Genomic DNA, 13,982 nt, shown 5'->3' with positions numbered 1-13,982 from the left:
AAAGAGCTTCTCCTTAAATCCCTGCTGACTGCTCCTGATCACCTTCTTTACCCTCGTGTCTGTACATGGCTTCTAGAACTGGTAGGCTGAGCTATTCTTGAGCTTGCATGAGATTCTTGAATGTCAGTCTTTGTAGGGATTTGTAGTGACCGCAATGCAGAGCAAGACAAAAAACAAAGTAGGATGTGCAAGATCATCCAGTCTCATTTCTATTCCTGTTTTTTTATGAAGAGAAAGCACTGAGGGGATGGAGATCTGTTTCTCTGCTTCCTCGAAGGATTCTAATAAAGAGAAAATTACAGTGGACAGTTGTTTACCCACACAGACAGTCCATGTGCATAGTCAGGTGAGTGCTTTCAGTACAATCAAGCCTTCATTTTAAGAGCAATGTTTCCTGTATTTACCCTGAAGTGATGGAACTCTCCAGTTTCTGGATGTTACAAATACGTGTGAGTACTGAAATGATATACTTACTGATTACTAACATCACATCTTTAACAGCTGTCACAAGCTATTGTTGCTTTACATATCCTGCTGCAGAAAATCATGAGAGAGGGCTGGAACAGGCAAGTACTTTTTACAGAGTTCAGACCACAAAACACCTTTTTGTACAGCTTATCTTTGCCCAACTAACGCTGTGACGCGTTGTAATACCAATATGCACAGTAGTAAGTACCAGAATCCCTTGGAGTCAAATCATTTATCATGAGAGTATAATGATACTTAGGATGTGTCTGAACTTGAAATCTCCTCCTGTCGCTGCTGTCATCAAAAGTAGCTGACTTTCCCCCCACATACAGAATCCTCGTTGGTGGCTGTCCGGGAAGATGCTTGTACCAATGCATGGTGACTTCAGCTTGCAATTGGCACAAAATGATGGTGGATGTGCCCTGCATCTGCGTTTGGAGCTTTGGGGTTTGCACTGGCACTGTCCATGTGTGTCCACCTGGAAGGAGAAGCAGAGAAATGGTGTGAGGGGAAGAAATTGCTGGAGTTTGGAGCAAGGAGAGTGTTCTCCGTGCATGGGAAGGATGGGGGAGAGGAATAAAGGGCTTACGGGACCAAAATGAAGCTGCAAGAAAGAGTGGAAGCAGCAACATGCTGCCTTAGCAGGTTAAACCTGGGAATGAAATAAAGGCAAAAGGTTCTAAAGCCCTTCGAGTGGAGAAAGCATCGAACAGCTGGGAGGAGGAAATGACTCATTCAGCCCATCCAATGTTTGTTCTTCAACTCACTGCTATGGAGGGGGTTGAATTTACTGGCAAATTAAACCACAGCAGTAACAGTGTAGAAGGGACCTTAAAAAAATCCATCTAAAATAAGTTTTCTTCATGAAAAATTCATGTATAATTTTCTTTCTACATGATTCTATCCAGTACATTCCTCTCAGACTTACCTGCTGAGCACACATATAAAACCTCGTTGTTCAGCCCAGCTCTTCTCCCAAGGATGTTCTCCCCTTGAATACCCTAAAGCTGTCTCAGAAGCCTTTCCTAGAACACTCTGCCTGCTTTGGTAACATTTTTGGTACCTCAGGAAAGTATCTGTATTATGCAAAGTTGATTTGTGTTACTGTACAATTCAGCTGTAGTACCATCACCCTCAGGAGGGCTCCTTTTCCCCAGTACAGAACATGGTACCAGCTGAGCTGTAGCATGGTGCGTTTCTTTGCTTTTCTCTTTGTCCTTTATTTGTACTTAAATACTCAGCATAAAGCTGTTGGGATGCTTTAGAGGCAGGAAGGTGCAGGTGTGGCTCTCTGCACTTGACAGAAAGCCTGCCACTCGGGGTACAGCTTTCTGTACAGGCTACCTGAGGTTTGTCAGTTCTGTGGTTCTGCCAGTAGGCACAGTAGTAGGTGCCTTCATCATTGGGGTTGATGTCATTGATGGTGAAAGTGCAGATGTTCGGGCCTTTTTTCGAAGAAGAATACTTGTTCCTGTAGGAATCATTATCATAATGAGCTTGACCTGTTTGGATAAACAAAATCCATTCGGGAGCTCTGGAGGGTAGATGCCGGTACCAATGTACATAGAGAGTCTGGAAGACAGCCCCTGATATGCCTTCGAATACGCACTCAATCTGTGCAGTTTTAGTTGGCTCTCTGGTGATGGATGCTCGCCTCTGCCTCAGAAGCATTTCTGCTCGCCCATCTAGAAAGGAGGAGAGGAAACAGAACAAACACTCTTAGCCTGCTGTTTGCTCACAAGCGTCAATACAGGTGCCTCTTGCCACTGCTGTGTGCCGTGGCGACAAGGGGAACCTACGAGACCAGGCTGCAGCCAGGAGCAGGAGCAGCAGCATCCTGAGAGCTCTCGCCAGCGTCTGCCTCCCAGAGGAAGAGGAAGCTGAGAGCTGCCCCAACAGGGACAGAGGGCTGCACGGAGGAGAGGAAATGACTCACCTGGGCATCATCCGGAGAGGCAGCGCTGGCAGCGGGCGGGTGATGTGGAGGTAAAGCCGCTTGGCTGAACCCTGCTGAATTTTAACAGCCTGATGAGTGCTTGTGCACAAGTGGCACAAACTCACCTCCTCCCTCTCATGCACGCAGACACAATTACTGTAACTGGTTTACAAAGTCATTTTGTAATCTGAAGCAATTTTACCACTGCTTTTGCGCTATTTGAAGCTGCTAAATAATGCCTGGGGTCAGATGCTTTTTCTCAGGTCCCCTACCAGTAAAAAGGGAGAAAAAATAGGAAAACGGAGCTTGATGAATTTGAAGGGTCCCAGATTACTGCTCATCACACAGCCTGAATGCCGAAGGCCAGGAAGAATAACCAGCAGCCATTTGGGAGCTCAGTGGTAGTATAGCTGTACTAGCAACTGCATCTAGTCACAGGGAAGGTGAGATGCCGCACCCCAGGGTGGCCTCTCCAAACTCTGGGTATTATGTAAGGAAACACAATTTTCTGTTGGCAGAATGGAAATGTAAATATCTGTGCTCTTTGCTTTGCAGGTTTGCTGCTGTGTTAGATGAGAAGCCCCACACAAGTCAATTAAGAGACTTGGTTTAACTTAACTGAAGTTTTGATCAACTCCAAACAGAAACCAAGGAGAAAATAAAACAAGAATCTCTACCAGCAGAGAAGTACAAAGTGAGTCTGTTACACCTGCAGTCTTGAACCATGCTTCAAGCTTTTCTTCACTTCTGCCCTGCTATTCTGCTGTGCAAATGATGTAAGTGGGTTTTTATTCTAAAGATGGAGCTTGAAAGGTGGTGGGAAGATTTTTTTTCTTCTTTTGGATAACCTCACCTGCCATCCTGTAAACCTACGCAGTGGCAATCCTGCCAGACCTATGACCATGCCCTTTTTGCTGTTAAAGTGTGATAACAGCTTGGCTGGTGCTGGCTGTAGCGCGTGCCTGCAAAGCGTGCGCTGGCTTGGAAGCATCTTTGGTATTTGGCTGCGTGCACAGGGTGTCGGATCCAAAGCTGATGGGGAAAGTAGGTGGGGATATTCCGGTGTGTTGTCAAACACTTGAGGATCCGGTTCAGAAAGCAGAGTGTGTCTTTGTGCAGGCCCCTATAGCTTTCTATTGTGGTACATGCCCACTAGCAAAGCAGGAGGTCGGAACGTCTTGCGAAGTCACTTTGCTCACTGTAGGGGCGCAGATGGCTTGGTGGGGTCTTTCTCAATGCTGAATTTGCACTCAACAGCCACATTGTCACTGCCCTTCTTACAGCTTCCTTACAGGGACAGGGTCAGACTCGAGGGGGGGCAAAGGAGTTCTGAGGAGCAGTAAATCCATCCCATGAGGCTGTGCCACCTGTGGGTGTGTTAACTAACGCTGCATTATTTCCCATTTCCTTTGGTTAACACTTGCATAAATGGCAAACAAAAAAATATATCCAAAACTGGAACCCACCCTTGTGAGCAGAGAGCTCACTACTGAGGCAAACCTTTTTCTTTCTTGATTTACCCCAAGGGATTTCCTTAGGTGATGTCACTCTTAGTGAAGAGTCACCAAAACTGAAAGATGTTCTGGTTTTTATAATAGCAACAACCCCCAACCATGAGACTTGGTTCTGATGCATTTAACTGACCTTTTTCTACAGAACAGCATGAAGATCTTGCTGTTTTCTGGAAGACAATCTGAGACAAGACAACAATCAAGCTGAAGTTATTGCAGAAGAGAACCCCCTACAGCTCTCATGCTGCAACTGACAGCTCATACGTAAGGATCTACATTAGAGAACTTGTGATGAAGTCTAGCACTAGGTCTGGAAGGAAAGGTTGGTACATTAAACTACTGATTTCTTTTGCCACACACTTTCTTTCCTTCCTCTGCCCTTGTGTCCTTCTTCTGCCCTTCTCTCCATCTTCTGCCCTTCTCATTTTTCTTTCCTTTTGCTGATTTTCTCCTCTTTTCGCCTTTCTCCTTTTGTCCTACACCGCCTTCTTCCCTTCTTGCCATCTTCAGCCCTTCTTGTGCATTCTGCCCTTCTTTTAATTTTCTGCCCTTTAACTTCTCCTGCTTTCTCTTCCTTCTGCCCCCATCTCATCCTTCTGGCCCCTGTCTCCTTATTCTGCAGCCTGGCAAATGTAAGTCGCAGGTACACAAAGCAGCAACAGGAAGACAGGCCAAGCTGTCCCTGTTTCCTGAAGAGTGAGAACGTGATGGATGGGGATCAAACTCTGAGTTTGCACTGGGTAATGGAGCCAGAGAGAGCCAGGGCATGAATGGTACCTTGGAGGTGCAGTGAGCAAGAACCGAGCCCAAAGGGCCTTGAGAAGCCCTAAACAAGGTGCTACAGAGGACAAGCAGCAACCCATGTGGTCTCCTCTTTGGAGTCTAGAAAACTTCCTACCCCTTGCCCTGCCCGGCAGCTCAGTGGAAAAAAGCCTTCCTCCTGCCAGGCCTCTATTGGAGGAAGGACTTTCAGGACCTTTGCATTTGTTGACCCTCTTCCCCAGTTGTGGGTCTCACTGGCTCCTGGGAGTATATCTGCAGGTTTACGTGCTGCTTTGTTCTCAGCACTGCTTTTACAGTGCCTGTGGTGGGACAGAAGTCTTGCATACTCAGAGTGCAACTTTAATGTCTGGGCATTTTCTTTTCACTCAGATTTTCCTTAACTGTTGTTAAGCACCTGCATATGCAACACAATTCCCTTTGGAATGATTTCAGCTTTGCCAGATCAATCTTAATTATAAGGTCCTGTCTGTTACAGGAGACACCATTTGGAAAACACTAAAGTTTTCCCTATGTGAGGCTTCTGTGGTGATTAAACAGGTCAGGGTGAAGACACCTGTGCGAGAGAAACACAGATGCTGCCAGAGATGTGCTACACACAAGGGCAGCATCAGAGCTGAAATCACATGGATGAAGACTAAGAGAGGAGTCTTCCAAAGGTAATTATCTTATACATAATGTTACGCATTTAGCAAGGTGTATGAATGTATGTATCTAGGTTGTCCACTTCATATTCTCACCTGATTGCTTGCATCACGTCCACTGCAGTCCCCTTGGCTGTAGTGAACATCTCACCACCAGAGAGCACATCAGAGCTGACAGTGGCACTGATAATTACAGCACTTCACACTCTGCTGTGCTGCTTTCAGAGATACGTCTTCATTAACTGAACTAACTTCTTTCTGTAGCTGGGAACTGGCTTATCAGGTGGTGCTTCATCAACTGTCACCTTAGTGTTCTAAACACAAAAAGAGAGATCTTTTAAATTACATCTGTTTAAAAAGTAACTGTAAAATCTGATTTCATCTTTCAAGCAGCGTGGTACTTCCATCTTCTACCGCTCTAATACTCACTCATGCTCTGCTTGCACATGGGTATGAAGAGTCTTGTAAACCCCATCCACCTAACCTACCCATCATGGTGACTTTCTTTTGATGCCTTTTTCCCTGTGTCAGCAAGACACTATGGAATTTTCATTAAGCATGAGCTTAAAGAGACTATGATTTATTTCATGTCTAAGGCATCAGTAATCAGAGCATCCTGGAATCAAATGCTACATAATCTGAGCAGGACCATACCCACTCAGCCTTGCCTCCCTCTTCTTGCAGCAGGGGCAGATATACCCAGCTGTGAGGTCTGGAAAAGGTATAGCAAGGTGTGGAGAGGAGCAGGAAGAGGAGAAAAGGGACAGAAATGTCATTCAGCTTATACGTTTCTCATTATTCATACCACCACCAGATAGATGAGCTGCAAAGACACAGTATATTCGCTCACATGAGATGTTCGTCCATCTTCAGTTATTTTGTTGTACTTCCAAGGCCAGACTGAGCATGACCAGGCCACAGGATCAGGAGACTGGGTCACTAAATCTTTCAAGGTTGGTGGTGTCTTAGGCATAAGTAAGTCTTTCCAGCCACCAAGATACAGTGTGTTATTGTTTTACAATCACTCTGAAAGCATTAAATTCAGTAATTTGCCAAATCCATTATGGTGTTTCAATGAGAAGAATCCAAGAAAAGGGAGAAATGATTCTGAGCTAATGTAACTTGGTGGGTGAGGGTACCACCAGTAGGTAACAGCAGTACATAGCGGAAAGGATTTTCTTTTCTTGCCCTAGAATAGGTGTCTATAGATCACAGAGAAATACAATTATTTTATACTATTAATCTCAGGAGCTGCAGGTGGTAAAAGTGGCTGAGAGACAGGTCTGATTATCTAACAAACAAAACTAGCATAAACCCAAAAGTTAAACACAAAACTAGTTAACCCAAAACGATAAATACATTTCTATTCATGAACTCCTTCTGTTAGAAGGGAAATCTGAACAGCAAATCAAAGTGCTTTCCTGCAACCTCTTTGGACTCTGATTGCTCACTGTGACATTTCAGAGCCAAAACCCCAGCTATCATGGTTTCATCATTCAGCTTCTCCACAAAACACAGCTATCATCAGACTTGCTTTTTAAAGCTACTGTATTCTGAAAAAACAGAGAAACCAACTTTCCTCCTCTTCCACGGCAACAAAAAAAATCTGTTTCTTCAACTGAAATCTGACAAATTCATTAGAAATAGAGCAGAAACAGATTCCAGTTGCACCAAAACAAGCTCCCAACCAAAAAAAAATCATGAAAAATAACTGAATTGCTGGTAAAATACAGATGTTCCTAAAGCTTTGCTTCTTCCATGCGTCAGCAAGCACAACAGAGCAGATTCCTGGAGAACCTTCTTTCCACACAAAATCAATGGATAAAAACCAAAGAAATTACTAAGAGGTAGCAATCTGTGCTCAAGCACAGAGACAATCCCTTGGTGCTTGTGGATGGATATTAGGTGGTGGTCAGAGTCTGGAACAGGAGGAGCAGCTAGGAGATGTGCTGAGCTGGGGTTCAGACCTTTCGGATCTCTGGCCCACGACTAGGGTTGAGAGCAAGAGTTTAAATGATGCATCTCTTATGCCGTGCTTCTTTGGCAAAAGAGGTATTAAATTCAGATTAGATTTTTCACTACAACATATAAACTATAGAACTTGTGTGTTACAAAGCTTCAAAAGCACGACAGATGAAACAGCTTCTTTGGATCAAAGGTTTATTTTTAATGACACAGCACTGGAAAACATAAGTTACAGATGACTTTTTGATACAGGATACATTATATATATTAAAAGGTTCTGTGAAGGTATGCTGCATAAATACATATAGTGAAAATATATTGTGTTTATTTCTTCTTAGAGATTAATTCTGTTTCTTTGTTTTCAATTGATTCAGCCAATTAAATAAAAAAGTAGAGATTAGCGTCATAACAGCTCCCCCTCCACATTATCTCCTTGTAGCTGCTGCAGCTGGAGGAGGAGACCGAGCCATGCCTTCTCAAAGGTTTAGCAGCTTTGAGCATGATGTTATTCATCATCTCAGAATGAAAATTTCACATTACAAACACAGATACTGTATCATGTTTTGGCAATGGAGCAGCTAGTTTTGCTCTGGAACAAAACCATTTCCTGTAATGCCAGACAGTGAAAGAGCGATGCATGTACTGGTGATACTACACAGCCAAAGAACTACGATGAAGTTGTGAAAATGCATATATACCTATATGCACTTATATATACACATATAAGTTCTTGTGTGTATATATATTATGCATGTCCAAAAATAACATTGAAAAACGTTGCAGCGGTTGATTATTCTTGTCAACACATGAAACTTGTAATAGTTTGACCTCATTACTACAGGATAACTAATTAAATCTTCTGCAGTGCAACTCAATACAATACACTTAGTGCAGAGAAGTTAAGGTTTTGGTATTGAGGAAGCTAATTTCAGATTTCATGGGAAAGGACCAAATACAGGATCACCATAGCTCTGACAAAGCACAAACAAACCTGTTGCCACGTACGTGTGAACAAACGACATTGTTTTTTTTTATTGAGTTTTCTGGTTTTCAGGTACTGCTTCACTGAACTGTTTGCATTCATGCTCATTTCGATATGTTTCAACAAGCTTTGTCTGGCACCAGTCTGTAAACCGTTCACAGCTCAAACTACAAAAGGTGGGCTCCTGTGTTTCCAAGAGGTTAAAAACCTACTGACTGAGCTTCATACCACGTTCGGCTGCCGGCACGGAGAACTATTCCAGATGGCGCGTGAAGTTCTCTGGGAAAAGTCCTTTATAGCTATTTGCATCCCTGTACTGAAGCCACTCGGATTCCTTAATGCCTGTCAACCAGCCAGCCTCCTGCAAGCAAAAAGACAGTCTCTTAAACCTCATATCTCTCTGATCCCCTGCTATGAGCTTCTGACCTGAGGATGTTTCGGTCACATGGCTAAAGGATTTGGTACTTTGCTTTAAAAGCGGCCTCTGATGTTGCACAGTTTTCTCTGTTCTGCCAGACCACAATTCCATGAGACCGAGTGACTGCAAGTATATGGTGTGGCCTTCAGCCCATGTAACTGAACTCAAAATTGGATAATCAGACTTCCAGGCCATCCAGTATTACACCAGATCTGCATTTGTGCAGATCTTTTACAAAGCTGCCACAATAATATTGGCACAGTTGCGCAGTAAGAGCACAGCAGCAGGCCAGAGACATTGCACAATACCATAGATGGGGAAAAAATAGTTTTCAATTGTATTTTTTCCCCCCCGAGAGTTCTTTTCTCTTGTTCATGTATTGGCAGTCAGAAGAAATAACAGTTCTTGCAATCGCCAGAATTACTCTCTCTAGAAACTCAGACTTAGTTAATATGCAGTTACTTTAACTCCTGGAAACTTAAACCAGAACTCGACATGTAAAACTGCAAACAAATCACCAGCAGTGCAAGCAATCAAAAGGGAGATTTCTTGTTGGAAAGGGTTGTGATCAATTCTACCTGGAATAAAATCAACTCAGGAGTTTTAACAATGATCAACCTATTCTCATCTCACTAACTCAGTCACTCCATGCCTTGTCCCTTTTACGAACAGGAGCCAGAGCAAAGCCGTGACAAGCGAGTATTTCTAATACTGCCATATGTATTATTGCAGAAAGAGGACACAAGGAGATAGAGTAGCTTGGACACATCTTCACATACACCACTGAGACACAATTGCTCAGTAGCTGCATGTGGGGGTGCAGTGGCTCTCTGCCCCAAAATAAGCACCATTACAGCAGATACAGTACAGCACTGGCTGGGTACGTGCAATGAGGGGCATGTTTTCGAAGCATGTGGAATAGCCGAGAGAAAAGACAGAGGAACTGCAGCTTTGTACCACAGGCAGCCTGGATTGTATGCGGGAATGAAGAGTTTTACTGGATAAAATCTTCAACTCAGGGCTAATGGAAAAGCCACTGGGTGGGACTGGTTTGCTTTGAATAGAGAACACAAGCTGTTGTTACCAGCAATATTAAAAATATGGCTTTAGACAGGTCAATTTTGAAGGAGAATAAAGAATAACAAAGATAAAAAGACTATATAAATCAGCAAAGTACCTAGTGATAGACAAAGAGATTAAGCTTTATAGTGATGTTAAACATGAAGGGCAAATACGTACTGAGTAATAAAGATATGACCAGAATAGTTTCAGAAACATGAATACATAAAGGTTTATTTTCTCCATCACTGCACACAATTTACTCCAATTAATGCTAATGGCATTTTGATGTGCACAAGAATATACCTCATGGATTCACCAAGTGAAGATTAAGCTTATTTAATACATAACATCCTAAGTAAAAGAGACTGAAGACAAAGAGCACATTTTGCTATCCTTACAGCAGTGTCCTATTCTGCAAATATTGCTATTGAAATCACTTGAACTGCCCATGAGGTAAGATGCAGCATAATTTGAGTAAGGATAAAAGAATCTATTCCTATAAAAAGAGCAAAGTGCCTTGCTGAAAGAAACATCTTTAATTCTGAAATAATAGAAAAAAGCCCAACACAAACACTAAACCTCATTATTTGTCTCTTGTATTCAAAGAGAGCTCAGCTGAGATGATGAACACTGGTTATTACCTCCCTTTAGGCAGCATCCGTCACTAAAACAATTTCAAGCACAGCCCCCAGCACTCATACGCGCTTAGGGCATTAGTATTTAGACCTATTTTAAGAAGTATTCTTCACTGAGAGCAGTGCTTTTAGCTACCTGAATAGGCAGGATCCAGATCCCCACTTCTCAACCCCCAAGTAAATGGGAGACTTTCACCTATGCTGCTGGCCCTACCAGATGCCCATGTAAGTGGTGGGTGCTAACTGTGCAGCACAGTCTTCTCTTTTAAAGCAGTGGCCAAAAATCAGTTCACTTCAGTGCAACTCAATTTCACCTATGGAATAAAACTGTTTAAAACTCAAATGAAACACACTGTTAAAACAAAATTAGATCTCTTAAATGAAATTAAACTGTTGCTGAATTCAGGTTCAGGCTTCCAGAGGGCAGAGTTAGCTTTAGACTCATGCAGCTCTGTGCCCTTCGGCTGTAAGACAACACAATTTGCGTGCGGCCTCAGTGTTCTCTGTGGGAGAATTTGTATCATTTCTCCAAATTTATACATAAAAACTCTGAACATCTAGGGACCATGCAATTGATTTTACTGCAGCGATAAGACAAGTTGATATACAGCAACATAATGCACAATTTGTAAGCCATTTTCTGTATTAAGTCTTTGTGTGCCTGCATTAAATCCAGTACAAAGTAGCATAAAAAAAGCCCTAATAAAAAAGCTGAGGTTGGATCCTGCTAGTAGCATATATCTGGGACTTAAGCTGTAGCCAACAGTGCCATTTTAGCCTCAAAACCCAGTCCAAAGACAAAAATCTTTGTGATTTCTGACAGCAGTGGCATTTTGAATACACATGCCCATTACCTATAATCTGTAAGCAAAACAGTAAGATAAAGATAAATGTTAACAAAAGAAAGACACTTGGTTTTACCTGATCAGCTGTGGTCTCAGAAGGAATTACTAGTACAATATCTCCCCGTTTTAAATTAAGCTCATCGCTGTTAGCTGCCTCGAAATCATGTAGGACTTCAACCTGAAGGAAATAACACCAAACGTGATGGGATCAAAATGGAGACATTTTCTTAACAAGATTATGTCCAATCTTAAAAGAACCCCAAACAACCCCCAAAGAATACCGCGCTGCCTTTGTGCAAACATAAGGCTATAGACAGGTACATTCAAATCAACAAGGTTGAGATTGATTCATATCACAGTTTTCTATTCATTTCCTTGGAAGCAGGAACAGCTTAAATAAGTCTTCTTGAGGCTACTTAAGGAAACCCAAGATCCTGCCCCAGTATCTCAAGGATAGGTGATATTATAACACCCCATCAGTCCTGCCTCTTGGGCAAGTCGTGCCACCCTCACTCCTTCTGTGTGAGGAACTTGCTTTCATTCCCAATGAGAGAGGGGTAGCAGGATTTGCAAATAAATGTGGGAAAGCCTTTCAGGAACTTTTATTTCAGATTCTCATTCTCCTGCTGTGGCCACTGGATACTATTCTTGCTGCAAACATCCATGGAAATTTATGTGGGACATACAGCACCCATTTCAACATGTGATCAAAGAGGTGAGTAATGGGAACCCTATTTAATGCTTGCCCCAGAGAGCTCCCATTCACTGGCAGATGGGCTTGCCAAAAATACCTGTCTTTCAAAGGTGTGATTATTAAAACATCGGCAGGATCAGCATGTCATTGTGAACAGACCATTTTAATTAAATGGTTCTATCTCCTTAAGAGATCTGCTATTCTAGTTTTCTCAAAGCACAGCCAGTGCCATAGTAACTCTGCAATAATGAAAGAAAATGGCATCAAGAGCCAGATGGTTGGCATCTATTCTGCTTCTCTTTACTTATGTCTGACCCGAGAGAGTGATGAAAAACAAGAGATGAACTATGTCAGCATGTCCGAGTCAGAGCTGCACAATACTGCTCACCCTCACTTTAATCTCTAAATTTGCTGAAAATACTGAGCAATGAGGATAGACCAAGAGGAATGAAATACTTATGGAGTGCTATGGGACTAATTAGTCTGAACTATGCAAATTAGAATAGGAAACATGTAAAGTTCATCCATCCTCAAGGAGCTGCTCAGTGATTCTGAAGTGAGAAGCATTATCAAAGAACCTTGTGAACCAGGAAACCCTCGGGATCTTGCCAGCCAAGGAGAGAACTTCTTATGCCTCATTAAACTTTACTGTTTGATTTCCCTAACAGTTATAACTATAATATTACTGAAGTCAGGGAATGACATTTTGGCTTTATAACCATCAACTACAGAAGTCCCATGGGTTCCAACATAACCAGAACTTTCACTATTGATTTTCAGGCCAGAATTCCAATATTTAATATTCATAGAATCACAGGATGGTTTGGGTGGGAAGGGACCTTAAAGATCAAATATATTGTTAGTATATTAGATATATCATTGGCATCTATCATACAATATTGCTGACTAATTCTGGCAGTCCAGTTTTACTCAGTGTATGAATTTTCAGCAGCAATTTGGTGAGATGAAGGAGCTCTTCTACTTCAGCGAGTCTTAGAGCTACGTAAGGATATGCACCACAACAACAGTGTGCAGAAAATGTATCGTCTCAGAATACACATACAAAGCAACAGCACAGTATTAAAGTTGTGCCTGTGTGTATTTGTGTGGGCATGTGTCTGGCTGTTAAACTAAGCATCCTTCAGCCTCAAGAAATCATCACACTAGCTGCACAGACAGACACGTCCACGGAAGCTAGATCTGAGCGGATGCCTACAAGAAGAATGAAGAAGCAGACCTTAAAGAGAAAGCCGGGTGGCATTGCAGAAGCTGTGTCTTCTGCTGGAACAGGCTGATCCTGAGAAGGTGCAGCCTGGATTTCTTCTGCAGGTTTCTCCTCAGTTCCAGCCTGGGAAGTTTCACTGGGAGAGATGTCAGTGCCCTGAGTGCCCATCTCCGCTGCAGCATCTTTGGACTCGTTCACGACAGCTTCGTGTTCTTCTCCCTCCCCCTCATTGTTTGATGCTGGCTCTATTACTACTGAAGGGATGCTGCTGACCTTGTCCTGGGAAAAACAAAACCAAACCAAGAGCATTCAGTACTTCATCTCAAACAGCAAACCACAATTGTCTGCTTACTGCACAGGGCATATATGAGAATGGAGATTTCCTTCTCTTCCTTTTCTTTCTACATTAAGACATGTATACATTAAGAAAACAGTACTTGTGCAAGAATATAAATGAGTAACCCCTTCCCTGTTTTTACTGTTCCATTTCATCCTCCTGGGTCTTCTTTCTATGTTACCGCAAATCAATGCAGTAAATAATAAAAACGCTCTGCAGATAGTTTGGGATGTCATTTTCAATGTGCATTGAAATTAACAGACCTTTCTCCTCCACTCTGCTCTTTCTTATCTGTGGGTGGATTTGGGTAAAGCCACGAGTTCCAAGAGTCACCATCCCATAGTTCTTTGGGAATTCAAGTCAGCAAGGTGATAGTGAGACAAAAGTGATGAAAGAAGGAAACATGACCTTTTTCTTTGGCCGAATGAGATTTATCCTGATTTACAGCAATGCAACTGAGGGCAGAGAAAGCAAAAAGGC

The 13,982-nt window shown here is 42.6% G+C and overlaps 1 protein-coding gene and 1 long non-coding RNA gene across 9 annotated transcripts in view; one reads left to right on the top strand and one right to left on the bottom strand.

Moving 5' to 3' along the window:
• Nucleotides 1–237: 237 nt before the first annotated feature.
• LOC136007681 (uncharacterized) lies at nt 238–13,724 on the top strand. 5 transcript variants are annotated; one of them, XR_010609807.1, is made up of 6 exons: nt 238–2,847; nt 2,960–3,098; nt 4,061–4,237; nt 5,174–5,354; nt 8,359–11,961; nt 12,890–13,724. It is a non-coding gene; the product is annotated as an uncharacterized LOC136007681 (long non-coding RNA). The 5 variants fall into 5 exon arrangements; XR_010609809.1 differs by having other exon boundaries at nt 238–3,098; nt 5,236–5,354; XR_010609810.1 differs by having other exon boundaries at nt 238–3,098; nt 11,858–11,961.
• Nucleotides 7,489–13,982, bottom strand: part of AMPH (amphiphysin) — a 109,580-nt gene continuing 103,086 nt past the window's right edge. For all 4 annotated transcript variants that reach the window (XM_065665741.1, XM_065665742.1, XM_065665744.1 and 1 more), the window contains 3 exons: nt 13,178–13,444; nt 11,323–11,424; nt 7,489–8,647 (listed from right to left, as the gene is read on the bottom strand). In XM_065665741.1, coding sequence (XP_065521813.1) covers nt 8,540–8,647; nt 11,323–11,424; nt 13,178–13,444 — 477 coding nt within the window. In that variant the 3' untranslated portion in view covers nt 7,489–8,539. The remainder of the gene's footprint in view (nt 8,648–11,322; nt 11,425–13,177; nt 13,445–13,982) is intronic.

Source organism: Lathamus discolor, chromosome 2, assembly GCF_037157495.1.
Source record: "Lathamus discolor isolate bLatDis1 chromosome 2, bLatDis1.hap1, whole genome shotgun sequence".
NCBI classification, from domain to species: Eukaryota; Metazoa; Chordata; class Aves; order Psittaciformes; family Psittacidae; genus Lathamus; species Lathamus discolor.
Note: the sequence above shows the minus strand (reverse complement) of the source record. Positions and strands in the feature narration are given on the sequence as shown.